Genomic DNA, 25,365 nt, shown 5'->3' with positions numbered 1-25,365 from the left:
CACCCATCTCTTTATCACCTCCTCTGTCCTCACCACTTTCATCCTGTGCCTCGCCTTCACCTCCTCACTCCGATTTCTCGTTTGTTGTCACCTTCGTGTTTCTGTGCCCCCATCACTGCCTGTCCTTTCACCCTCTCTGTCCAGCTGTCCCTTCCCCAGTCTCTCTCCCTCATTACTTCCTCCATCTCTGCCCCTTTTTCTCCCCCCTGCTTACCTCTGCCTCTGCCTCACCTTCGCCTTCCCATTGCTGGTCGAGCATCTGTGTACCCCGTTATCTCTGTCCCCCCGTAACCACCCTCCCACCTCTGTCCCATCTGTCACCTCTGCCTCTGACATGCCCCATCCCTTCCTCTTTCACCTCTTCATATCTGTCTCTCATCCCTGTCCCCCCAGCAACCTTCCCTTCTCCTCATTACCGTCCCCCACCACCTCCCAAACAGTCACCGCACCCCATCCCAACAGTCTCCCAGCCTCAGTCCCTTCATCCCTGGTTCCTCCTTCCCATACCCCTCACCCCTGCCCTCCCTCTACTGCTGACCTCCATCTCTCGCCTCTGTAGCCCTGTACTTGGAATTGACTCCCCCAGTTCCAGTCTCCCCTTCACCTCCCTTGCTGGTCCCGTCACTTCCTGTGTCAGCCCTCCATCACTTTCCACTACTCTCACCTCACCTCAGCCCCTCCAACCTTCCATCTCAAAACCTCCTTTACTTTTCCTCTCAGACTCCACCACCTTCCATTTCTCACCCCTGTCACTTCTCATTTCTGCCCGTCATCACCTCCTGTCTCAGTCCCCTCGTCAGTTCATGTCTGAGACCCTTAGGACTCTCTGCATGCCACCTCTTCCCATCCCTGTACCTGCCACTTTCTCTCTCTGTCCTCCATGTTCTTCATGCCCCCATCACCGCACCCCCATCATTTCCGTCCTCTGTACTCCCCGTTACTTCCCATGTCTGTCCCTCTTCACATTTTATTTCATTTCCACGCCAGACTTGATCATGTTCCATTTCAGTCCCTCCTCCACCCTCCATCGCGGAGGTCCTGTCTCCTCCTATCCCAGAGACCCCATCACCTCCTATTTTGTTCCACTCACCATGTCCCCTCTCTGTACACAACATCACCCCCCCCCGGACCTTGCTGTGCCATTCCACAGGGTACCCCAGCACCCCCATTTCTATACTTCTCACCTCCTGTCTCTGTCCCTCTTTTACTTTCCATATGGTACCACTCACCCCCTCCCATCTTTCTACTTTGTCACTTTTCATCTTTGGCCCCCATCTCAGCCCTCCGTGACTCCCCATTTCTCTACCTCTGTCATTTTCCTCCCTGAAATCTCATCACCTCCCATCCCTGGACCCCCGTCACCTCCCATCCTGGTGCTCTGACATCTTCGTGCTCCTGTCACCTTTTACCTTGACTCCCACCGTCTCTCATCACCGCACCTTCACCAGCTCTCACCCGGACTTACCCTGTACCCTGCTGCCTCCAGTTTCTGTACTTCATCACTTCCCATTTCTATTCGTCCATCATCTCTCATTTTTAATTCCATTTTTGTTCCTCCCTCACCCTCCATGCCTGTATCCTCACCACTTCCCCTCTAGGCCAACACAGTCTCCCACTTCTACACTCACCTTTGCCTCCCCACTAGTGCTCTCCGTCTGTCTGTCTTGCTCCCAGCCTTTGTCCCCTACACTGCTTCCCATCTTCCCACCCCTTCTTTTCTCTTCTTTTTTGCTTTCCTCCTACTTCATTTTTATCTCATTTTTTATGCTTCTACTTTCTCTTCATCCAGTTATCAGGAGTGGCCCCTTCCAACCCTCCTCCTCATTGCTTTCTTCTGTCTTCCCCAGTATAGCCTTGTCTGTCCAGCCTCTGTCCCAGCTGGGGTCCTCTCCATGTGGTACTCTCCCATCTGTTTCTCTTCTTCCACTCGCCCACCCCACACTCAACTCTGTTTCTCTCCACAAGCTCTCTGGTCTGTGCCTTTCTCCCTCCTCTTCGTTGTTCACTCTGGTTCCCTTGAGGCCCCGTGTTGCTCCCAAAGGGGCCCAGATAGTTCACAGTCTTTCTGGGCAATGAAGAGAGGCACAAAGGGGTGAGACAGGAAGGAGGAGCTAGGGATATTGGAGGGGAGCATTGTGGGGTGAAGAGGAGAGTTGGTAAAGAGGAAGGGAAAGGAAAGATGCACTGGCCCAGGGAGATTGGAAGGGGGGGCCTGGGCCCTGGAGTCGGGATGTAAAGAAATGGGAGAGAGGGAGAGAAAATGGAGGAAAAAGTACTGGGGAGTTGGGGGGAACCTGTGGAATGTTGGTGTTGGGATTGTCTCAGACATGGCCACCCCCTTGCTGGGCAGAGGAGAAAAACAGCCTCAAGAGGGCAATGGCTGCCTAGTGCCATGTGGAAGCAGAGGAGAGCTGGGGGGCACCCAGGACAGTGATGGAAGGTGGTGGAAGACTGAGTGGAAGAGCCCGTGAAGGGTTAGGCAGGTGGGAGGAAGGAAGAGGGTCAGAGAACAAAAGAGTAGGGAGGAGGCCACCTGTCATGGATGAACCCTACTTCTGCTCACCTTAGCCACGGGGGTAGCAAAAGAGGAGGCTTCTCTTGGGGCCCCACACTTGGCAAGAGGAAGAGGCCAGCTTGGAAGACCTTTCTAGATCAGGGGAGACCTTTCCTGTCTGCCCCAATGTCTCCTTAGCATCCCCCAGGTGGGGGAGTCTCCCTGTACCTGCTTTTCTACCTCCCTTCTCTTGGGGTCTCACTGCCTTTCTTCTTGCCTTCCTTCCCTCCTCCTCTTCACTCTTTCCTCCACTTACCTTTCCATCCCCCAAACCCGTTAAATAATATCCCCACCGACTCCCCACACATCCGTGACACTCGTATACCTGATGTTGCTCTAGACATGGGAGGGCCATTACCACTGGGTCCTAAAAATGGCCTGAGAAGGCGACACTCTCCTGGCCCTTGACCCCAACTTTGGTTTCAGAGTCCTTGAGGAGCTTTTCACCTCCAACCTTTATTTTTGGTACCCTCTGAAGCCAGGAATGGAGGAGTCAACCCCAGCTCAGCTCTGGATCAGTAGCTTCCAGGGGTTCTGGATTCATCCCTCCAGCTTATAAAGGGGGATGGCATTTATTTTGATTCTGGATGTGGATGTGTTAACTTGGATTTCTAACTGGATGGTTTATGGCCAAGAATGGACTTACATATGGAAGGGATATTGTTCTGGGATTGAGAGAGAGCCAAGCCCAGGGATAGGGTCTGTGGAGATCCCTCTGAGCTGTGAAGGTCCATATACAAGAGCTGGGGCAGGCTCTGGGCACCCAAAAGCATGGCTTTTCTAGATTGTGTAGGACTTTTTATCCCCATGATTCTATATGTACTAGATTTTGTCACAGTTTCTGATGCTGCAGGAAGATGGACAGATGGAGGGTCTGCACATGTAGTTTTAACCACAGGGGCATCCCCACATGGGGTGTTTGCATGAGATGATTATGTTGTTTGGGTCTGGGTTAGCTAACCATTACTAATGGTGGGTTGATTTTTTTTCTAGAATGCAGGTGTGTGGGAACTCTGTGGAAGATTCTTGATCATTTGGAGTATTTTACTGGATCAGTGAATTTCTGGGTGTCCAGGAGGCATTGAGGGGGACTATGTTGGGTGTGGGCAGAAGGTTCCAGCCCTGGGCCTTTGGGTGGTGGACCAGAGCGCTTTTGTCTTGGGCTTCAGGGGTGTCGCACACCCCTGAAATGTTATGCACAATGTAGTTCACTAGTGGTTTCCTGGGGAGATCAAAACCAGTGGGTCTGGACCACTGGTCTTGGCTTGGGTCTTGGCTTAGGCCCCTCTCTACTCTGCAGCCCTTTCCAGAACCTTTCAGGGGTTCTAGATGTGGTGGGAAGTCCTGGACTCCAGATCTCTTGTGCCTTCCCTTGGGAGTCTGGTGGCCAGGACAAAGGACAGCTTCCCAGGTGAGAGGCAGAGACAGGAGGCCCCTGAGGCCCAGGTGGGTCCAACCTGGGAGGGACCTGGCTGAGCCCCGTCCCCCTCTATTGTCCTCCCTGCTCAGCCCTCTGCACCCCCTGGTGGGAGCGCGGGGCTGGGGAGAGAAATGTCTCTCAGAGGTAATTAGTGCTGCCCCAGCCCAATAAACCATTCATCCTTCACCTCCTTGGCCCAAGCAGTGTCTCTCTGCCCGATCCCCCCACAGTATAATAAACGCCCTTAGGCTTTTGCAGGTTCGCCCTCATAATAAACTGGCTGCAGTGTGAGAACAGCTGGGTAATAAATCCCGGGGGAAGCTGGGCTGAGCAGGGCTCGGCAGGGCCTGGGCAGGCGGTGGGCGGGCGGCACGTGCGCCCTCAGCCTCTGGGGCGGGACTCGTGCGCAGTCCTGTCCTGTGTGTGCCAGCCTCTGCCGTCTCGCCGCCTGCGTGGCCTGTCTTTGTGCGCTTTCAGCCATGTTTCCCCGCTGCTTCGCGTATCCTGTGGGGGGCCTGCTTCTCTACACTGGGTCTTTGTGTGCAGCTGGGTGCATCATCCGTCGCCTGTGTGTTGGCGTGGGGCCTGCTGGTGTCACTGGGGACTTGCATCGTGGGGCCTGGGGCTCCAAAGCTGCCTCCGATCCCTCGGGCCTCACTGCCCAATGGGACATCGGGCTGCCTGCCCTCAGGCCCTGGCTGGGCACAGGCAGGGCGCTCCCCAGGATAATGTACAGTCTGGGTTCCTGGGGGGAGGGGGGGGAATGAGGAGAAAAGGCCTCCTTTCCCCTGACCTGGGAGGTTTGGGAGCAGGCCCCAGGTAAACGGCCTTTCCTTTGCTGGTTTGAGGGACTAAGAAACCCAATAAGCGCCTCCTTCCTCTGCCTGGGAGGCCTCAAGCCCAGGGGGTGAAGAGACAGCAGTCTCTGGTCCAGGAGGCTGGGAGGCAATGTGGAGGAAGGTCAGCATGGTAGCTCCCCTGGCCCTCCCCACCCCCCAAATTTGGCCATGCAGTTTGTGAGTGAGTGGAGGGAGAAGGGAGGACCCTGGGTATTACAGTTGCCATGGAAACAGCCGATTTTCCAGAGTGCTGCATTGGGAGTGGAGAGGCTTACTGGCTGAGGCCTACCCTGCTCCTGGCCTTCAGGCCCTGCCCTTCCCAGGCAGGTGGCCCACCCTGTGTGGGGGTGCAGCTTACTGTGTACACTGCCCCCATACAACTTTCCACCCTAGTCTTGGGGTCCCATCCTGAGGAATCAACCCTCTTGCTTAGAGGGGCCCCAGGTAGGGACACCTGGGTTTGGAGGGGGCGGAGCCAGACTTCCTCTGCGGGAAGTGCTTTCCTGGCCTCATGCTGTGGCCGAAAGGTCAGTTATTAGACTTTGAGGTGGTCCTGCCTCTGGGGTTCATCTCTCCTCTCTGGCCCTGCCTGGGGAGATTGAGGGCATTGGTGACAAGTGCTCTGGGGAATAGCTCCTGCTCGCCCTCTGCCCAGCCCCCTGCTGGCCTCACTGCCTCCCTGGGCCCAGGCAACAGCCTTCTCTCCTCCCTCCTCTTTGGGCCTGCAGATGGTGCCTCCCTCCAAGGCTCTCAGAAGTCCACTCTTTTGGGGGGACCTGGGAACTTCCTGGGCTGGAGGCCCCTATCCCTGAATGATGCTGCCTGAACTACAGTGGGGCTCCTGAGTCCCTGAGGAGGTACTTGAGGGGCTGGCCTTAGTGTTACCAGCTGGGCTGCCATCTTGGCAGTGCAGGTCTGCTCCTTGGAAGTGCCTCAGGCCCTCCTCTAGCCAGGCTGGCCCTCCCCCAGATCCCCAGCTCTCTGACCCCAGGGTTTCTATCCCACCCAGAGCTCTCCCACCTTCAAGGCCCCACTTTTCTCTCTGCCTACTCCAGGCTTTTGCCCTCCAGCCCCACCTGCCTCTCTCCCCCTCTGGATAAATTCTCCTTGAACCCCTCTCCCCTCAAGAAGTGCTTTGAGAGGAGCTGTTAGTGGCTAATTATTTAATTAAGCATTTTATGAATCTCATCTGCTCCATTTATGTTCTAAAGAATGCAAGATTGTTCTCCCCCCTTCTCTGAAGGCCCCAGAGTACTAGTCCTCTAGGCCTCCCAGACAAGGCTCCCTTCCTGGAAACTAGGTGACCAGCCCACCCCCAACCATCAGTCTGCCCCACCCCCCACCCCCAGGGAACCCAGTCAGCCGCAGGAGGGAACATGGAGACTAATGGGGTTTATTTTGGGGCTGAGATCGTTAGGGACCTCACACCCGCCCCCGGCAGCCCTGCCGGATGGAGAAGAGGAGACAGGGAGAGAGGGTGGGGTGGGGGAGGGCAGGGAGAAGAAGCCTTCATCTCTGGCTCCCACTCTCCCACTTTCTCTCACCTACACCCCTCTCTATTCCTCTCTGTCCATCTGTCTCTCTGCCTTCTTCTTCTGGCTGCCAGTCTCAATCCCCCCACACCCCCCATGTCTATCTCTTCTTTCTAGGCAGGGCTCCAGGACCCCCTTGTTTGGGGACCCAGGCAGCTCCCTAGTTGTATATGGAAGCAGGGAGTCCTGGGCAAACAGGGCCTAGGATTTCTAGGGGCCTGGATGGGTGAAGGGCAGGTGTTGGAGGGGTGCCAAACTGTGGGCTGAGTCAGAGCTGAACATGGCTCCTGTTCCTCCTCCTGCCATCACCTGGGGCTCCTTTTGCCTTGGTGCCTGCTCAGCTCTGGCCCCACAGAGGCATACACCTTGGATCTGTCACCTCTGCCAGCTCTAGGAGAAGTCAAGCGGGTCAGGCTCAGGCCCCTTGGGCCCTACCTGCCCCCAGCAGTCCTCTTGGTCCTTTTGCAGCCTCTCTCTGGGCTCTCTCTCTGTGTCACACTCTCTGTTACCTCTGTTTTGCTGTAATTAAAGCCAGAATTCTTGATGAGGCAGCTACATCTGTCTGTGCATGTGCATAGGCTCTTACCCGTGCACCCGCCTGCCAACTGTTCCCAGGACTGCAGGGCCAAGTGGCTGCTGTGGGCATCCTGGCCGAAGCTCTGTACCCTAAACCTGGGGTCCTTGTGCTCTGGTCACAGCCCCGTGAGCCTGCTGATCTTGCCCTCCTGATGTCATATCTCCCTCTCCCTTTCCTTCTCTTTGCAGCCGGGACCACATACATCTTTGGGAAGGGGGGAGCGCTCATCACCTACACGTGGCCCCCCAATGACCGGCCGAGCACGAGGATGGACCGCCTGGCCGTGGGCTTCAGCACGCACCAGCGGAGCGCTGTGCTGGTGCGAGTGGACAGCGCCTCCGGCCTCGGAGACTACCTGCAGCTGCACATCGTAAGCATCCAGGCCCTGTCGTCTGACTCCCAACCTTCCTACCCTGAATCCAATCCATCCCTTCATCACTATGGGATCCGTCCCTCAATCTTTCCCTCATGCGAAGCCCTCAGGACCTCTGTTCCCTGATTCTTGGCGTTTCCTCTCGGTAGTTCTGCTTCTGAGACCCATTCCCTTCCTGGTTAGTCATGAGATTCCCAGAGTCACCCCGCTGATTTGAAGCTGCTAGTTCCCTGCTCCTTGAAACCATCGATGCCTTCTGACCTTTCCAAATGCAGTCGAGGGCCCCTTGAGTATTCCAGGCCTTTCCAAATCCTTCAGAGATGTCCCCACATTAGTGACTGCCCTGGGCTGCTGCTTGCTTATTCCTAGACTGTGTGGGGTATCCCACTGTGTCCAGGAGCTGTTCTGACACCCTCCTTTACCCTCCCTGCCCCAGAGCAGCCACCCTAGCTTCTTCACCCTTGCCTTCAAATTCCTGCCTCTGCCTTGCCCTTGACCTCCATTTCTGTGACCTTTGCTCTCCCAGCCACCCTCTGACCCTGCCACCCTTCCTCTAACCCTGCCACCCCTACAGCCTCTCTGGCTGTACTCACTCATCTCTGACCTCTAAGCCCAGCCCCACATCCCCACCTTGACCTCTGGTCCCACTCAGCTCTGCCTTTCTCTGCCCAGCTGCTCCCTGGACCTGCTTCCTTCCTCAACCTCTGCTTCTTCCACTCCTCCCTCTGGGCCTCCTGCCCTACCCGCAGCTCCTCTCCTCATAGTTCTCATCCTAAACCTAGTCTTCAGGCAGCCCCTTTCTTCCCCTACTCTTCCATCTCTGGTTCTGCCCCACACTCTTCTCTGTGGGCTCTGGCCTTGCTCCAGTTCATTTCTGCTCTTAGCCTCTCCCTTTCCCCCTCCCATGGTTTTAACCCTTGGGGCTCTGCTCTATTTCCATCTGTACAGCCCTTTACAGCCCCCTCCTTTACCTGCCTGCCTCCCACATGCTGACCCTGGCAAGGACCCCTGAGCTGGGAGGCTGGCCAGGCTGTGTGTGCTGGAAAGGTCTGGGTGGAGTTCCTGGGCTTTGAGCGGACCGAGGAGGCCAGGGGAGAACGCTTATTTGGGCTCTGGCCCAGCCCCATCTGACTGGGACATGGCTACTGGCCCTTCCTTATACAACAGTTTTTTAGGGACCCATGGCTGCACACCCTTCCCCCAACACCAGGGAGCGAAGGAAGGAGGTGTGAGGAGAGATGTCCTGTGGGCAGAGTGGAGCTGGAGTAGAAGTGACAGCTGATGGGCGCTGCGCGGAGAGAAAGGGCAGGGCTCGTGGAGGAAAGGGGTGCAGAGTGAGGAGTAGCCTGGGGATAAGGCCTGGGAGTTCTGTGCAAGTGAGACAGTGTCTCGGCCTGTGTGTGAGAGACAGTGTGGCTGTGACAACGGGGGCATGGAATAGAGTCAGGAGTGACAGTGTCGCTGTGGGGGATTGTAGGGCATGATGGGACAGGCTGTGTCCTATGGCCTCTGATCGGGTGTGTCACTCTGTATTTGTGTTTCCTGGTGCTTGCTGTTGTTACAGTTGCCTGACCATGCGTGGCAGGTGAGACTGTGTTTCTGTGTCCCTTTCTGTAACTAGGGGCTGCTGTTCTCGCTCCCCTGTCATGAAAAGCTATGTGTGGCTTTGGAGCCTGGGTTCGAGTCCTAACTCTGCCACTTCCTTGCTCTGTCTATGCAGTCACCTCACCTCTCTGAGCCTCAGTTTCTTCATCTGCATAGTGGCATGATGGAGGGAAGAGGGATGCTGTGAGGTTTGAATGAGATCATGTGTATTAAGCACTTAGAACATCGCCCAGCCCTTAGGAAGGACAGTGTCAGCTAATGTCTCTGTCAGTTAATGTCACTTGTGATCATCCACTTGGATGTGTTGATCTGTGTGTATTCTGTGTCTGCCTCTTTGACAACTTCTGTGTGTCTCTGGGGCCCCTGTAGGTTTAGGGCACAGGGTTCCCCTGGTGCTAAGGAGAAAGGGGCAGGGTGCAGGGTGGAAGGCAAAGAGATCTCCTTTCCCTTCCCAGGAGTTGCCCACAGGCCTTGCCTGGTGCAGGGTTGTGGAGGAACAGGCCTGTGCCTGGTGCTGCAGAGGGCAGGGAGGAGGGTGCCTGGTTGTCGGATGGGGATCCTGGTGAGGGTGGGGGGCCCTGGAGGAAATGTGGGAGCCATGAGATAGGCCAGCTCTCAGGGGAGAGTGGGGCACCAGATGGGCTGCAGCCCCTTGGGAGCAGCCCCCAAGCTCGCCCCCTCCCCCCCGTGACACATCAGCTCCCACCACAGCGTCATTAGCGGCTCTCAGAGAGCGGGGAGGCGGCAGCAAAATAAGAGAAAAGCAATTTGACGTTTCTAATAAAGCGTCGCTCCACTTTGCCAAATTAATTTTGACTCCCATAATTATTTGCTGTAGGAGCGGCTGCGTTCTCCCCACCGCCGCCTAATGAGGTAATTGGGGAATTAGGAATTAATGACTTTAACAGAAGTGACAACTGACTTCACGTCGGGAGCAGCTCTGGGGAGCTGCCTCTCCCCCAGAGTGCAGGGCTTGGAGCTTGGCTGCTTCCTAGGAAACCCAGGTGTCCTGTCTTCCAGCTGCCCCAGCTGGCCCTGGCTTCCAGGCAGCATCTGCTCCTTGACCGCCTTCGCTGCCCAGCTGAGCATTGTGGGGAGACACCCTCAGAGGAGTCCAAGGGGCTGACGCTGTGCTGGGTGATGTTATTACTAACAATAGTACTGAGGAGCATCGGCTGCTCCCCTCACGTGCGTGGGAGCAAATGATCACTCGTCTCCCTGAGATGTTGTCAGTTGTGGGTGGTGGATGGGTGGGGCTTGCTAGTACTCTGTTAGGCAAGACCAGCCTCAGTTTCCCTGCTTTATTGCATCTGAGAAGGAGAGATGCTACATGTGTATGACTCTGTGTGTGTGTGTGTGTGTGTGTGTGTGTGTGTGTGGCTTTTTGAGGCTCTAGGAGGAGAACTCAACCCACAAGTGGGGAAGGGATAGGGCATAGGTTTCCAAGTGAGCCATGGCTGCACATCCTGCCCCCCAACTCTCCAGACCCCAATCCCTGCCTCATCTGTGAGCCACCCTATCCCCACCCCCAGTGCCACCAAGCTGCTCGGTTCCATTGGATGCAGGAGGTGGCAGCTGAATGGTTCTCTGTGCCCAGGCAGGATGGGAGCAGTCTTTCAGGAAGATACCAGGAGTGAAGCGTGTCCTGTGATGATCTGGGTTCCCATGACTGTGTGCCCCAGGGGGCTGAGTGAACCTTGCTGGTGTCTCCTGTGTGGGAGAAGGAGCATGGGAACGTAGGAGGCTCATCAGTCATGCTGCTGGGAAGTGCAAGGGAATGGAATAGGGACTCGGGTTTAAAGCCAATGGGCCTTCCTCTGGCCTCTTTAGGTATCTTTGGTTTTCAAAGGTAGGTTGGCCTCAGGAGCCTCGCAGATCACTCCTCACCCCCAGCAGTTTGAGTCAGTGTCTCCCCAGACTAGCTGGTAAGGGGAAGAGAGCATTGGCTTTGGAGTCAGACCAACTGGGGTGCAATCTGGGGTTCTTTTCTTATGAGCTATGAGATTTGGAATGCTACTTAACCCCCCTGAGCCTCAGTTTTCTCTGCCATAAAATGAGGATGCTATGAGCTTCCTCAGAGGTTGCTGTGGGGATGAAGAGTGTGTGTGTATGGTACTCAGAGAGCCTGCAGGTTTTAGGGTTTGATGAAGCACCCTTCTCACTCAGGCACCATCAACAGAACTCTTCCTGATTTGGATCCTGGTGGCCTCTGCAGGGTCCCCTCTGGAGGTTCTCTCTGGAGTCTGGGGCCTGGGTCCCAGAGGTTGCTCAGACTGACTCTTTACTCCCTTTCTCTAGGCCTCAGTCCCTGTCTGTCCTCTGCCTGTCCCTCCCCAGCACCCAGCCTTGTCCTGTACCCAACACCCCCATGCTCACTCACCTTTCCTTAGTTAAGTTCAGCATGGTTTGTCTCCCTGATCTCTTTCCATGCCTACCACCCTCCCACCCCAAACATGCAGCTCAGACCCCTTACCTCGACTCTGGAGAGGCTTCCCCCACACTCACGCCTGACCCCCATGGGGCAAGGTGAGATGGGCTGCTAGGAGAGGTGTACTGAGGCCCTGGTGGGGGATCCCCGGGGACCTGCTCAGTGCTGGTCATGTGGGGGAGGCCTGAGGCTGGCGGGGGGTGGGAAGGGGGAGGTCAGATGTTCCCCAGGCACCAGGCAGGCTCCCTGGGCTTCTCTGTTGGTTGTGACTTAGGGAGGCCCCACCCTCTGTGTGCCCACTGGTCCCATGGTGGTCCTGGTCATTCTGTCTGATGACCAGGGTGTGCCTACATTGGGGGCAGAGCTAAGCAGAGGGTCATCCTGCTGTGAGGTCTGGGCTCCGTGGCCCTTGAACAGAGTAGGCACCCTGTAAACATTTGGGAATATCCTGAATAAACCAAAAGGCTGAAGCAGGTGCAGTCAGTGGAAGTGTTCCGGGTGCAGGCTCTGGACCCCACAGTGTCTCCCTTTCCTACACATGGGGAGGAGCAACCTGCCCCCCTCTGGGCAGGTGAGCGCCCAGTAAAGGCGTGACTGGGAGAGGTGTATTGTAAAGCTGGGAAGTGCCGTGGAGCTGGGCCAGTGGTGGTCATAGGTAGAGCTCTAGGAGTGGACATTGCTCCCTCCCAGTTGCTGACCTCTACTTCTCTGTCCTTAGGACCAGGGCACCGTAGGGGTGATCTTTAATGTGGGCACTGATGACATTACCATCGACGAGCCCAACGCCATTGTAAGCGACGGCAAATACCATGTGGTGCGCTTCACTAGAAGCGGTGGCAATGCCACCTTGCAGGTGGACAGCTGGCCAGTCAACGAGCGGTACCCTGCAGGTAGGTGGCCTGGGCGCCTGGAGGAGGTGTGGTGGGAGGGGCGGTGCAGGCAGGGGCGGCCTTTGGTAGGAGTACTGCCTACATCAGGGGCGGGGCTCAGCGGAGAGTCATCCCGCTGTGGGCGGGGCAAGGCTACAAGAAGGTGTGGCTTGGGGGATGGGACAAGGATGGGCGTGGCTAAAGAAAACCACCGGTATTTTAAGGCTGGGCTTTGTAGGGCCTAGGCTAGACAGTGGTCCTTGGAGTATGACAGCTGGGTGGGAGAGAACGGAGCTGAGTGAGGCGGCTGCGAGGCCATGGCCCAGTGTGGGCATGAGGGAGAAGGAAAGAGGAGGAAGGGGAGAGGTAGAGAGACACAGCCCAGGAAGGATGGGTTCAGAATTGGGACAGGTGGAAACAGGGAGGCAGATGCAGAAACCAAGGAGGGAAGATCCAGAAATAACCAAAACATATCTTTGCAAGTAGGCAGAGCTGTTCTAAGGACAGAAAACCAAGGAACAAATCAAGATCTTTACAAAGAGTCAAAGATCCGTATTAGGAGGGCTAGATAAAGCAAGAGAAGACCCAGAGACCCAGAGAAAAGGAACCCAGGTGTCCTGGGGGGTGGGGGAGAGACAAGTGAAGAGAATGAAGAATATGGCCATGTGCATTCCACAGACCTTCATTGATAACCTACTAAGTGTCAGGTCCTGCGCTAGGCCCTGGGGACACAGGTGATGGGACACAGCCCCTGCTTGCAGGGAGTTCAGTGTTGGGGGGCGAGCACAGGAATGCAAACAGACTCAGTTCAAGTGTGACAGCTGTGGTGGCTGAGCACAAACCAAGGTCTGAGCAGTACAAGAGAGAGACGGGCGAGGATATGGAAAAATTAGGAAGCAGAGACTGCAAGATACTGAGGAAGGCAGAGAAAGAGCCTCAGAGCGAGAGGAAACGAGGAGGAGCGATGGAGAGATATGGAAATAGTCCCTGAGACATAAACAAAGACGGAGGCAGCTCCTGGAGTGCTGCAGAAGATACATGGAGACACTGTCATGCAAACCCAGCCAGTGAGAAAAGAGGCAGACAGAGCCTCGGGAGGACAGGAAGAGAGCCTCAGCATGGGAGATACAGAGGGAGGGGAAATGGAGCCACTGCAGGGGAGAGCCACAGAAACACAGAGATATGGAGATACGATGGGCTGAGCGACACCGCAGTCACATACATGGGGGCAGACAGAAGCAGGAGCACCTTCAGCCTCACTTCCTGTCTCAGGCAGAAATGACAGTCAAGGTAGAGGCAGAGCAGCTGCCCCACGCTGACCAAGGGGGGCATGGGCAGAAAGACAGTGAAATGCGGGAAAAGCCTCATGGGGCCAGTGGAGGCTCACAACTCACAGTCCTGCGAGCTTGTACCCAGATGTGGAGAGACTCATGGCCCACTAGAGGCTGATGGACACACCGGCCAACCCCAGACACCTGGATGACTGTAAATATTCATATGGTCAGACAGACACAAGAAAAAAAGGTCTGCAGTGGGATACCAGCCTGCACCAAGGCCCTGGGCATGTGTGAGGTCACTCAGACACACATTGTTCCTATGCTAAGTCCCACACATGCTCAGACACTGACAGGCTGTGTGGGTGTGATTGCCCTGTGGGTATCAGACTTCTCTCTCTCTGTCTCAGCCACACATACATCACAGCGGTCTTTGTAGTAGTGAAGACATCAGCCTATGCTGGATAAGGCTGGACTGGGTAGGCCACGAAGGCCTCAGCACATGGAGTCATGGCTCAGGCCCAGAGCCCCTCCCCGTAGAGCCCTGTGGGCCAGAGGTGAGGTCAGAGGAGTCACACCTGTCCTCTTCTGCTCAGGACCCTGGCTGGGGTAGGGCAGACTGCGGGGTGCCCCCTCTCATGCAGAGCAGAGTACCCTGAGGGCCTGGTGGCCTCCAGAGTGAGCCGTGAGCAGATCCTCAGAAAAGCTGAGTGTCCTGAGCCGCACTAGCGGGCCGGGTTAGCAGTGTGCGTAGCTGAGAGCCTGGGCCCCAGATGCTTAAGGAGCACAGAGACACAGCTCAGGGACCTGGCTTTTAATCCTGGATCTCCTACTGACAAGCTGTGTGACCTTGGACAAGTCATCTAGTCTCTCTGAAAGTGGGCATAATACCTACCTCAGCGATTCTGAGAGAATTCCTGAGATACTCTAAGCAAGGTACTGGCATGGCCTGGCATAGAGGAGGCTCAGCAAGCCTTTGTTTGAATTGCTATGTGCTCAGTGAGGCAGAGGTACATGCTTCCTTTCCTCTCAGGACACACACATGGGCATAGACACAGACACACACACAAGTGTCCCAGCACAGGTAGGTCCCCTCTGCCTCCTGCCCCTCTGCCTCTTCACGTGTGCTTCCCCTCCCTCCATTTCCCTGGCTGATTTCCTTCTGGCCAATCCACTTCTCCTCCTTCAGTGTCGTCTTTGGCTTCTCCCTCTCCCACCCCCAGGAGGGATACCCTGTGCTGCCTCTAACAGAACTCAGAACACTGCTAGTCACCTGCCAGTCTCCTCTGCTTAGCTGGGGCTCCTGTTAGGCAAGGGCCAGGCCTTCATCTTCCCATCTCTAATACCCAGTCCCAGAAACAGAGCAGGCAATCAAGAAATGTTTGTTGAGTGACTGAATGAAAGAATGATCCATTTTTGACTTAAACACAAATGACCTGAGTATGTAGGGAAGGCAGTGTCTCATTGCCTCATAGTCACCTAGGGGGTGACTATGCACACTACCATGCACACATGGACACATGGTGTGCTCATTCAAGGAGTGTTCACAGGCAGACCCAGGCCCAGGTACTGCTGGGCAGGCGAGCATGGCTGTGCAGTGGGAGGTGAGAGGGAGAGCCCCTCCACCACCCAGAGTGCATGCTATCGAACAGTGTGTAAGTGGTTTCAATGGGAAGAGAGGCCAGACTCCCAAAGGAAATCATTTCCATTTCCATGGCTGCCAACTGGGATCGCCCTCAGCCCAGGATGAGGCAGGAGCACACAGAACTCCCAGGTGCACTGACAAACCTCTGTCCACAGACACAGACACACACATCCCCTTTCCCTGTCCCCAGGGCCTGCAGCATGGTGAGTAGAGAGAGGAGCAGGTGTATATCCAGATGACCAGCTGAGGACTGAGAAGTTGGAGGCTAGGGGTGGTGGAGGAAGAGCCTGAAGGAGAAAGGCTGTGAGTGAAAGGGGTCAGGAGCTGGGCTGGGTCCACAGGGCAGAGAGGTGAAGAGACCTGAGCAGAGAGAAGTCTGAGGGTCTTGGAATGGAGCTGAGATGGACGAGGAGAGCAAGGTGCCACCAGGCAGAGGAGGACTGAAGGTGGAGAAAGTGGGTGAAAGAAGAGGTGAGATGGCAGAAGAGATGGAGAGAAGTGAAGAGGGGTGGGTGGGGCTGCTGGGTGATGATCCAGCTGCCACACCAGGCCCCATGCTGTAAGGTCACGGGTAGTGGTGCTGGTGGACGGGGAGAGGTGACTGGGGGAGAGACCTGAGGCGCCTGCAGTGAGAGCTGTGGTGGGCTGGGGGGGGCCTTCGGGGTGGGACTGCAGGGACTAAGGTGGAAGCTGGTGGTTGGGTCGGGTGTGGGGTGGAGTGGGTGATGAGGGGAAAGCTGGCAGTTGAGCATGGAAGGTTAAGGGAGCCAAGACCGGCTTGGAGAAGTGGTTTTCAAATCTGTTAAATAAGTGTGTGGCCACCCCCCTAAATGCCACATAAACCCCTGCTTAACCTGCCCCTCCCACTTCTAAACTGCCCTCTAAACCAGTAACCAGCTGGGCCGCTGAGGCCTCCTGCCCCCTAACTTAAACCTGCTAAATGCCCCTCCCGCCCCCTGCCCCACTCTGGGATGGGGAAGGAAGAGGTCCAGCTGCTTGAGCACAGATAAACCTGTTTAACCTCTGACCTTTGACGTCCCAGCTGCCTTTCCTTTCATTCCCCTTTCATGGTCTTCTTCCTCCCTGTCTTTTTCTTTGGGTCGCTCCTGCCCCCAGGGTGGGGCTGGCTCTGGATGGGAGCCTAGGGGAGGGGGCGGGAGGACAAGGGACCCAGCATTTCCTCTCCAGCCTTGGGTGGACCCCCCCTTTCCGGTGGACGTTGCTGCTTCTCTGAGTCTCCTGAGAAATGCATAAAAGTTTACTTTTCTAACTCCTTTGGACTTCGCCGCCTGAGAAACCTACTGTCTTTCTAAACTTTTCCAAGGAAACTTTGATAACGAGCGCCTGGCGATTGCTAGACAGAGAATCCCCTACCGGCTTGGTCGAGTAGTAGATGAGTGGCTGCTCGACAAAGGTAATTAACCAGAATTAATTAATTAATTAATTAACTTTAAAAACACTATCTTAAAGGTGCAGAGCTCTCTCTTTCCCCATCCATGCCTTCCCCATCGCCCACCCCCTAGTGAAGGGACAGTTGTCCTGCCTGGATACCCCTTTCTTTCTGTAGTCAAGGGCCTGTGTTGTTTAAGGTGGTGGTTTGGAGCAGGGACGGGTTTTCCTGCCAGAGTTCTGGTCTCTTTCTAAGCTTAGGATGGGACTAGGATTATCTGTGAGAACCACTGGTAAAGCAGGCTGGTGTGCAGGCCGGGAGGGGGATGGAGGTGGAGAGGGAGGTCAGCTCAGAGGTTTCGTAAAGCGCCAGCTGAGGGCTATGAGTGAAAGGCAGAAAGACTTTGGGGAGCAGAAATGCGGATCCTAGAATCCAAAGAAGGGTAGGAAGACTTCACCAGGGTCATCTGAGGAGAAAAGGAAAGTGGGGAGGCCTTAGGTCCTACTGGAAAGGCCCCCCAAGAAAGTGGCTATGGGGCCCCTCTCTGAAATGGACCCACCATGGTCCAGAAGGGGCCTTAGAAGTAGTGGAGTTGGGGATAGACGAGGGGAGAGGGAAAGAGGGGGCTATCCCACTGGGGTTTCTGTGCCTGCAAGACAGAACAGGCTCGCTAAGAGGTTGAATGAGGTGAGGTGCTGCCGGGTGTGAGGGAGAAGGCTACTTGTCACCAAGGGAAGTTGGGGCCAAGGGCAAAGCCATCCCATTCCCTTTGGAGAGGGGGCGAGCTCTGTACCTCTAAGGCTAAACTCTAGGGGGGAAGTATAACTGTTAAACCTCCATCTAACCAGCTGATAACTGTACTTCTAAATATCACTGGGGCCTTCCCCAACTAAAACCCCAAATGTCACTTCCAGCCCCACACAGCCAGCGGGGACTAAACATGCTGATAACCAGATGTGATAAATCCGAGCAGGACAAAAAGTTAAAGGGACTGTAACAGGCATCGCTAAAACCTGCAGCCCCCAGCCACGCTGGGTCGCTCTCCAGCGGGGTGAACTTTAACCCTTTGAGGAGTTCATGGCAGGTGAGGCCACAGGGGCCCAGTGCTAACCTATGTAGCTTCCTCTTTGTTACCCACGTCCCTCTCCCAGGTTTAGAGAGGCCAAGGGAGCAGCCTGGGCTGAGGCTGGGACAACTTGTGACCCCAAGGGGCATGGAGAGCAGGACAGGCCCAGGGGAGGAGGGTAGGCAGGTCTTGTGGTCCAGATGGGGAAGAGCTCAGGCTGGTGATTGGAAACCCAGGTGATTGGAACTAGCTGCGTGGTCACCCTTCTCTTTAGGCCTCTATTTCCTCTTCTCGGAAGGGCTAAATATTCTAGTATTTCCCCAACTGTGGAAGGAGGAACTTACTTGTTGGTCAAGCAGGTCAAGATTTCTCCTTCCTGGGCCTCAGTTCGTTTCTCCAGGGAAGACAGGGACCGTGGTCCCCTCTCAGCCTCCCCTACAAGGGTGCTAAGAGGATGAGATGAATGAAGGAGCAGGACGATATTGGAGAACAGGACTTGGCATCCTTGGGGGGATTATGTTACTGTCAGCACCTGGCATGCGGTGGGTGCTCAATAAATATTTATGGAATGAATCAGTTTTCTGGTTCCAAAATATGTCCTGTGAAGCGTGAGTCCCACGAGATGCTTCGCAGTGAGAGCCTTGGGAAATGAACTTGGGAAATGCTGCACCCGTTACTCCCTCCTGGAGATGAACAGGGACATTGGCTTTATAAAGGCTCTGAGAAGTCCCGGAGAAGAAACCTGTTGTTTAACTGTGAAACGTTTGCTTCCCAAACTTGGCCTGCTGTGAACCTCCTCCTCTTCTTTTTTCTCATGATCCTTATTCCTGGAAATAAACTCTGGACACGGTGCCCTCAAGGGCCTCTCTGGGTCTAGTGTCCCAACTGCCGCTCACTAGTGCTCAGCTTCTCGGCCCCGACTCCCCCATTTGTTAGATGGAGATGCTCTCTGGGGCTGAGTGAGGTGCTGGGCAGTGGGAGGGTGCTGGAGGAGGAGAGGCTGAGCAAGGGGCTGAGCGGACACACTTGTGGCCAGAGGCCAGACAGAAGGGTGGGTTGTCCTAGGGAGCTCGGGTTTCCAAAGAGAGTATGGGTTTCACAGGTTGGACTGTCCTCAGCCCAGGCTTCAGGGGCAGGGCTTACAGGCACCTAACTCTAAACCAGATCTTTAACGAGGCACTAACCAGAGGCTAACAAGGGCTAAGCCAGGTCTTAAACCCCCCAGCGCCAGCAGCTGAAGGTCCCGGGGAGCAGGGGGCAACGTAACATTTCCTCTGCCTCCCTCCCTCCCCAAAATAAGTAATTCCAAAACCAAAGTTAAATCTAAACTTAAACATAATAAATATCTTTCTAAAAACCAAACCAAAGCAACAAACTCAGAGGGTTAAACGGACCCCCAGATCCATTAAAAACAAACAGAACAGCAAAAACCCACCCAGTTGGGAATTCGGAGGTGTAACCGCCGAGTGAGGAGTGAGATTGGAGCTGGAGCGGTTTGGTTTTTTGGCTGTCAGCGAGCGAAGAAAGGTCCCTTTAACATTTTCCATCTCTGTGCTTGCACATCCTGGCCAGGAGGAGGGCCTCTGCTCTCCAAGGCCTGATCCCCAGGCAGTGGCTGGGCCCCGAGGGAAGGAGGAGAGAGGGGAGCCTAGCCAGAGGTCAGACGGCCTGGTGGTGGCTGGGAGGGCAGAGTGAGGTCCTCGTGGCTTCTCCCACCCTCACACGTCCTCCTCACACACTGTCCTGTCCACCCCTCCGTCTTGCCTCCCTCTCTGCCCTGACACACTGACACTAGGCTGGCGGCCGTGTCCTCTGTCTCTGCCTCTGTGCTCTCTCTGCCTTTTCCGAGGGCTCCATGGCTCGGGGCTGGACACTAGGTTTGGGACACTTGGGGACGCAGAGGGAGAAGCTGGGGATCAAATTGAGGGTGGGAAAGAAGGGGGGTGCGATGCCCCTGGAGCAGAAGAGGAGAGGGGGATGGGAAGGTCAGAGGCATGAGCATGGTGGGGAGAGGGGGGAGCTGGCTCCCTTCCCAGACCATGTGCGCCCCGGGGACCCTCCCCCCTCGGGTCACCACTTGGCTGGGCTGGGGGCTGTGGCTGACAAGGACTTTCCCTTTGGTGTCTGCCCCTCCTCGTTTCTCCCTCTCCCCCACTTGCTGGTTTCCACCTTGACTTCTCTTCCTTCCCCTGGCCTTCTCCATTCCCCCATCCTTTCTGGTCTCCCCCCATGCCTGTCCCTCCATTATCTGTCACCCTTGCCCATTCCCTTTCCCCTAGGCCGCCAGCTGACCATCTTCAACAGCCAGGCTGCCATCAAGATCGGGGGCCGGGATCAGGGCCGCCCCTTCCAGGGCCAGGTGTCCGGCCTCTACTACAATGGGCTCAAGGTGCTGGCGCTGGCCGCCGAGAGCGACCCCAATGTGCGGACTGAGGGCCACCTGCGCCTGGTGGGGGAGGGGCCGTCCGTGCTACTCAGCGCGGAGACCACGGCCACTACCCTGTTGGCTGACATGGCTACCACCATCATGGAGACCACCACCACCATGGCCACTACTACCACACGCCGGGGCCGCTCCCCCACGCTGAGGGACAGCACCACCCAGGTGAGGGTCCCCCGGCTGGCAGACAAGTGGTGGGGCTTCCAGGGGAGGGTCCGAGGGACTGGTGGGGTCCTAGAGGCTGCTGTCCTTGTAGTGATGGTTCAGGTGAGGCGGGCAAGTTCTCCTTTCACGAAGTGTCCTTTACCCTGGTGTCCCCAGCTGTGGGGGTGGCCACTATTTCTAGGGGACCATTCCCAGAGTCAAGGGGCGGTTTGGTACCCAGCTAGACCAGGGAAGACTACCCCACCTAAGAGGGAGGAAGTCTGGACTGGGGTGAGGGTGGAATGACACCCTCTGCCCATCCCATAACGAAAGGCACACCCAGTGCTGTGGGCAGCAGGTGGGAGACAGATGGAACCAGGATGGCATTGCTCTGGGCAGGGCACTGAGGCAACAGCACTAGAGGGGCTAGTGGTTCACCTGTGGTGGCAGCCCCCCTCTGGAGGATGGTGGAGGTCCAGAGCAGCCTCATCCTAGTTGCTAGAGTCCCTGCAGTAGGAATATAAGCCTAGTCCCTTGCTTTCACAAGTCCTATGACCTTGAGCAGGTGCCACCATGTAGCAGGCCTCTGTGTCCTCAGCGGGTGTCGGTGTAAGAGTCCCCCAGTGCTGTACCCTGGGCCAGGGCCAGCCCAGGTGATTTGAATTTATCTTCTCTTGTACCCAGAGGAGCACCAGAAGGGACTGTCCCTGAAGAATGAGACTTCCCTGGGGCAAGACAGGCCGTGCTTTCCTGGTGGCTAAAGCCATCAAGCATGCGTGACTTACTGGGGCAATGAGGGGGCCCTGCGGAGTTTCCTAGTTGTTGCCACCAAAGATTGTTGGCACATACCTGGCACATTGGACCTTGCTTAGTTTCCCTGCCCCTTGACCCAAGCTGCTTCTGTCCCCTGTTGCTATGGGTATTGGGCCTCTGGGCCTAAAGGGACTTCTGTCCTTCCAGGGTGAGGGATGGGGCTGGGAGCCACATGGGGGTATATCCTGCCTTTCGCCTCTGTAAATGAGGGCTGGGCTCCATGAGCTCCAGGTCACCACCTCTCTGTCAAGTCTGTGCTGCAAGGAGCCTGGGACTGGCTAACAGGCTCATCTGGGCAAGAGAGACAGGCCTGAACCTCCTTCCCCTCTGGCTTCATTACCAAGAAAACCAAGGGCACTCGGATGCCAGGCCTGGCCCCCAGGAGCAGGGAGCCCTGGGGAAAAGGCCTGGCTCTACCTATAGATCGGCACCCAACATGCCCAGTACCTTCCCAACATAGGCCAGAAGAGCCATCCAGGTTCAGTGGGAGGGTGATGGGCAGACCATCCAGGTAGGGGAGAGGGGTGGGACCCCTAGGGGTCATGGCTGTGCTGGGGAAACCCTCACGGAAGGCTGGCGAGGAGGGGGCAAGGATACAGAGTGAAAATGGGTCCTCAAGGCCCCACCTAGCCCTTGGGTAAGGGTGGCAGTGTCTAAAAATAAAGGGGTGGGGAGAAGGCAGGATGAAACCCTTTCACCCCTTCCCCACCCAAGACTTCTCCCATTCTTGACCTTCGGCTAGGCCCTCCCCAGAACCTGGCAGTCTCTCAGGCTCCCATCCTGCCTGGACTCTGGGTTTCCCTCCTTGGGTCTTTTCCCTAACACCCCCTAGAAGGCCCCCCCTTACACTCTCTCATCTTGGGGATTCTCTTTCTTTGCAATCAGGAGGAGGGAAAATGCTGACAAAGTCGACTCCCGTTGTCATGACAACCACAGCCCTGATTATTGTGAGCAGCCTGGTTCCAGGCTCTGCTCGGGGAAGGGGGTTGAGTGAGAAATGAGGGTGATGGGATTGTGAGGCTGGAGCCAAGAGACCCTCCAGGTCCTGTTCCCCCTCTCTGCCCAGGCTGGCCTCCAGGGGCCCCTGTGCCTTGGTCTCCCTGATGTCCTTGGGTCCCCTTGCTCTAGCCCTGAGGCCCCAGGTCTGGCGTCCAGTCTCCCCAGATGTCTGGACATGCCGCTGTCTCATTGATCCCCAGGAGCCAGGGGAGCCTCTGCAGGGCGGGTTCTGTTTAGTCTCCCTTTGCAGTGAGGGAAATGAAGGCCCGTGGTTACCCACCATGTGATGGGGGAGCTGGGGCATGAACCAGGGTATGGTCTCAGCCCAGGACCCCGTCCCCTGTGCCATTCCACACCTCAAGAGGTGGCTGTGGAGGTCTGCTGACCCCTCTTTCTTTTCCCACCCCTTCTCTCACCCCCAGAACACAGATGACCTCCTGGTGGCCTCGGCTGAGTGTCCGAGCGATGACGAGGACCTGGAGGAGTGTGAGCCCAGTACTGGTGAGTACTTTTCCCCCCTCCCCTGCCCCGGGGCCCACTGTGACATTGATGGGAGGTGGGTGACTGTCCCTGCCACCTGGCCCAAGCCCAAGGGACCTTCTGCCAGGCCTTAGCTTTCCCTGATAGCTCCTCTCCCTTCCTACTGTGCCCCCACCTCCCAGGTCCCTCAAGTGCCCTCTATGGAGGCAGTTTCTGGCCTTGGTGCCCCAGCCCTCAGAAGTAGTGAGGTCCTTAGCTTGGGGTTCTGGGATTGAGAGCCAGGGGATGCTGGGATGCAAAGAGAAAGACTTTTCTCTAGACAGTTGAGTAACTGCAGCTCCCATGAGTCCTGGGGTAGAGGGGATGGGGAATGCAGGTTTAGGAACTACAACTCCCATCAGCTCTTGGGTCCAGAACTGCAACTCCCATCAGTCCCTGAGCCTGGCATTCTCTTGGTCACTAGTAGAGGAGATCTCTGCTGGATCCCAAAGCTTCCTTATCCCCTGTCTCAGGGAGTTGGCTGGACATTCTGCCAGGGCTGCCAAGCCAGGGCAGTTACTGCACAGCAGCTCTGTGCCCAGCAGTGAGCTGGGTGAGAGGTTCCCTGGGGAGATTGGGACCTGAGGTCTGGCCCAAATTTCTAGTAGGAGAGCTGAGATAGGAGGAGAGCAGGGCTGGAAGGAAAAGCTTCCTGGGGTGGCATTCCCGCCTCTGCTTACTCCTTCCAGCTGGAGTCAAGAGTGCAGCCCCAGAGAGAGACCAGATTGGCAAAGCAGGGGTGGGCCTTGAATGCCCACTGAGAACTGTGGGGTGTGGAGTGGAACAGTGGGTGCAAGGGCTGCTTGTCTGAGCAGGTGGGAGGGTGACTGAGAGAAGGTGAGGTCCTCGTTCTTGAGGCTGGTGGTGGGAATGGGGGAAGGATCAGATTTCCCATGCAGGGAGCATGGGCCTTGGTGGCAGCCTGGATGCGCCCATGGAACATACATCCCCTTGCTTGGGTTTCCAGAGACTCCTCCCGATTACCTTATAGTAGGTGGCACCTGGGCTGTTGGTACCGGAAGGCTGGAGGTTGGGGCAGGTACATACAGGATAAGGGAGGCGATGTGGTTAGCTGAGGTAGCAGGGTGACCCACGTACCTCCTGTGAATCTGGCCTGGGGGTGGGCCTGGGGATTCTGCCAGCCCCAGAGGAGATGCTCAAGCTGAGGGTGGACTACAACCATGGAAGGGGTGTGGGTGGAGCCTTGAGGCAGAGGCTCAGCTTCCAGAGACCAAGGCAGGGGGTTCTATGGTACAAGCCTTCACACCCAGAGGCTGCAGCCTGACTGCCCTCTGTGTCCCCCAGTGGACCAAAGCTGGGAGGTATCTTCTAGTGGTCCTGCACGCTGAGGCACTTGGGGAGCCTCAGGCTGCTGGGCTGAAATGACCTCCCCATCCTCAGCCCAGGGCTTGTGCTTTCTAGAGCAGACGCCCCCCTGCTGTGTGTGTATGTGGGGGGCTCTGCTGGGAGCGGCTCTCTCCATCACACCCTCACATTCAGCCATTATGCTGGGCATCTGGCAGCATCAGCACAGCACTCCTCGACTCTCCTGTATCCCCTCTCACAGTCACTCACTGAAGTTTCCTGTAGGTGACAGTCCTGTAGCCCAGCTCTACCAGAGTGGCCGTGGTGGATGGTGGATGGTCCATGAGAGTCCTGGGATAGGGCTCTGGGGACACAGAGCTGTGTGGGTCATGAGAAAAGGGTACTTGGCTCCACCACACGTGTTTGCACACATGTGCTGTGTTCACACACACTGGGATGGGAACTGCTGGGGTGAGAGGAGGCATTTCTGTTCTCCCTGGACCCCATAGAGAGGAGTTTTGGGCCAGACAGCCACCACGCAGACAGACACACTGGGCCACACCAGGGCCGCACACTGTCCACCGAGGCTCCAGCTTCCCAGCCCCAGCCCCAAGTCTTGTTAAGGGCCTGGGTGTGATGCTGAGTGTGTGCACAGGTAGGCTGTGTTGGGAGAAGGAAATGAAGGGCCGAAGTAGACTGCACTGGTTGCTGGGAAGCTCTCCTGAAAAAGGGGCTAAGGACGTGACAGGAGAGTAGAAGGTAGAAGAAGAATAGAAGGGGGTAGGGAGAGGTTGGTGGGCTAGCCTGGCACCCAACTTTTAAAATAGGAGGGAGTAGAAGACAGAATGCACGCTTGAGCCCCCGGAGGAAACCAACGGAAGCCACAGGCTCCCTCAGACATGCACACTGCATTTGCACTTGAAATGCTCAAGTTGGGTTCTTGTCATCCTGATGGGAGGCCAGGCGAGGACCAGGATGACTCCAGCGTTCCCCAGGCTGATCTAGACCAGGCCACCCCTTACCTGGAGACCTTTCTGTGCCCCCAGTGCAGAGGACCAGGCCTCTGTGGGCTCCAAGGTCAGCATTAGCAGTGGAGGCAGCCTGGCTAGAGACCGTGGCTGCCCAGGGGCTGAGCTCAGGGTGTTTGCTTCCCTCCCACCTGTTGGATCCTCCTCTCTGGGTCCAGGTGTGAAGCCTCAGCTCATCCCTCCTCACCTTTCCACCCTCTCCCATGACCTGGGCCCCTCCACAGACCCCAGGCCCCACACCCCCTCCCCACAGCTTGGTGATACCATCATCTAACATGGTTATTTTACCCGAGGTTGGCAACCCAGTCAAAAAGGACATTGTTTGATGGATATGGAGTTTACATTCTTTTGAGTGGGAGTGCCTTTAAGGGCACCATGCACTGCATAGTTGGTAATGCACCCACTGCCCCTCACTGTCTCAGCTGGCCTGACCCACATTGTGTTATGGGCCTGGCCCCTGTAGGCGTCTGAGTTTGCACCTGCTGAGGCACATAGGAATTGCACACAAGCTCAGATCACAGAGGCACATGCATCTACGTGCACAC

At 56.3% G+C, this 25,365-nt stretch overlaps 1 protein-coding gene across 6 annotated transcripts in view; it reads left to right on the top strand.

The window, feature by feature from the left end:
- The window catches only part of NRXN2 (neurexin 2), a 96,382-nt gene that overhangs the window by 60,563 nt on the left and 10,454 nt on the right, over positions 1 to 25,365 (top strand). For 4 of the 6 annotated variants that reach the window (XM_087821960.1, XM_087821958.1, XM_087821955.1 and 1 more), the window contains 5 exons: positions 7,111 to 7,292; positions 12,047 to 12,218; positions 16,441 to 16,530; positions 19,852 to 20,177; positions 22,391 to 22,469. In XM_087821960.1, coding sequence (XP_087678086.1) covers positions 7,111 to 7,292; positions 12,047 to 12,218; positions 16,441 to 16,530; positions 19,852 to 20,177; positions 22,391 to 22,469 — 849 coding nt within the window. The remainder of the gene's footprint in view (positions 1 to 7,110; positions 7,293 to 12,046; positions 12,219 to 16,440; positions 16,531 to 19,851; positions 20,178 to 22,390; positions 22,470 to 25,365) is intronic. The other 2 variants (XM_087821959.1, XM_087821957.1) reach the window with 1 other exon arrangement.

Source organism: Miniopterus natalensis, chromosome 11 (assembly GCF_054644295.1).
Source record: "Miniopterus natalensis isolate mMinNat1 chromosome 11, mMinNat1.hap1, whole genome shotgun sequence".
Classification (NCBI taxonomy): Eukaryota; Metazoa; Chordata; class Mammalia; order Chiroptera; family Miniopteridae; genus Miniopterus; species Miniopterus natalensis.
This window is presented reverse-complemented; position numbering and strand designations above follow the sequence as displayed.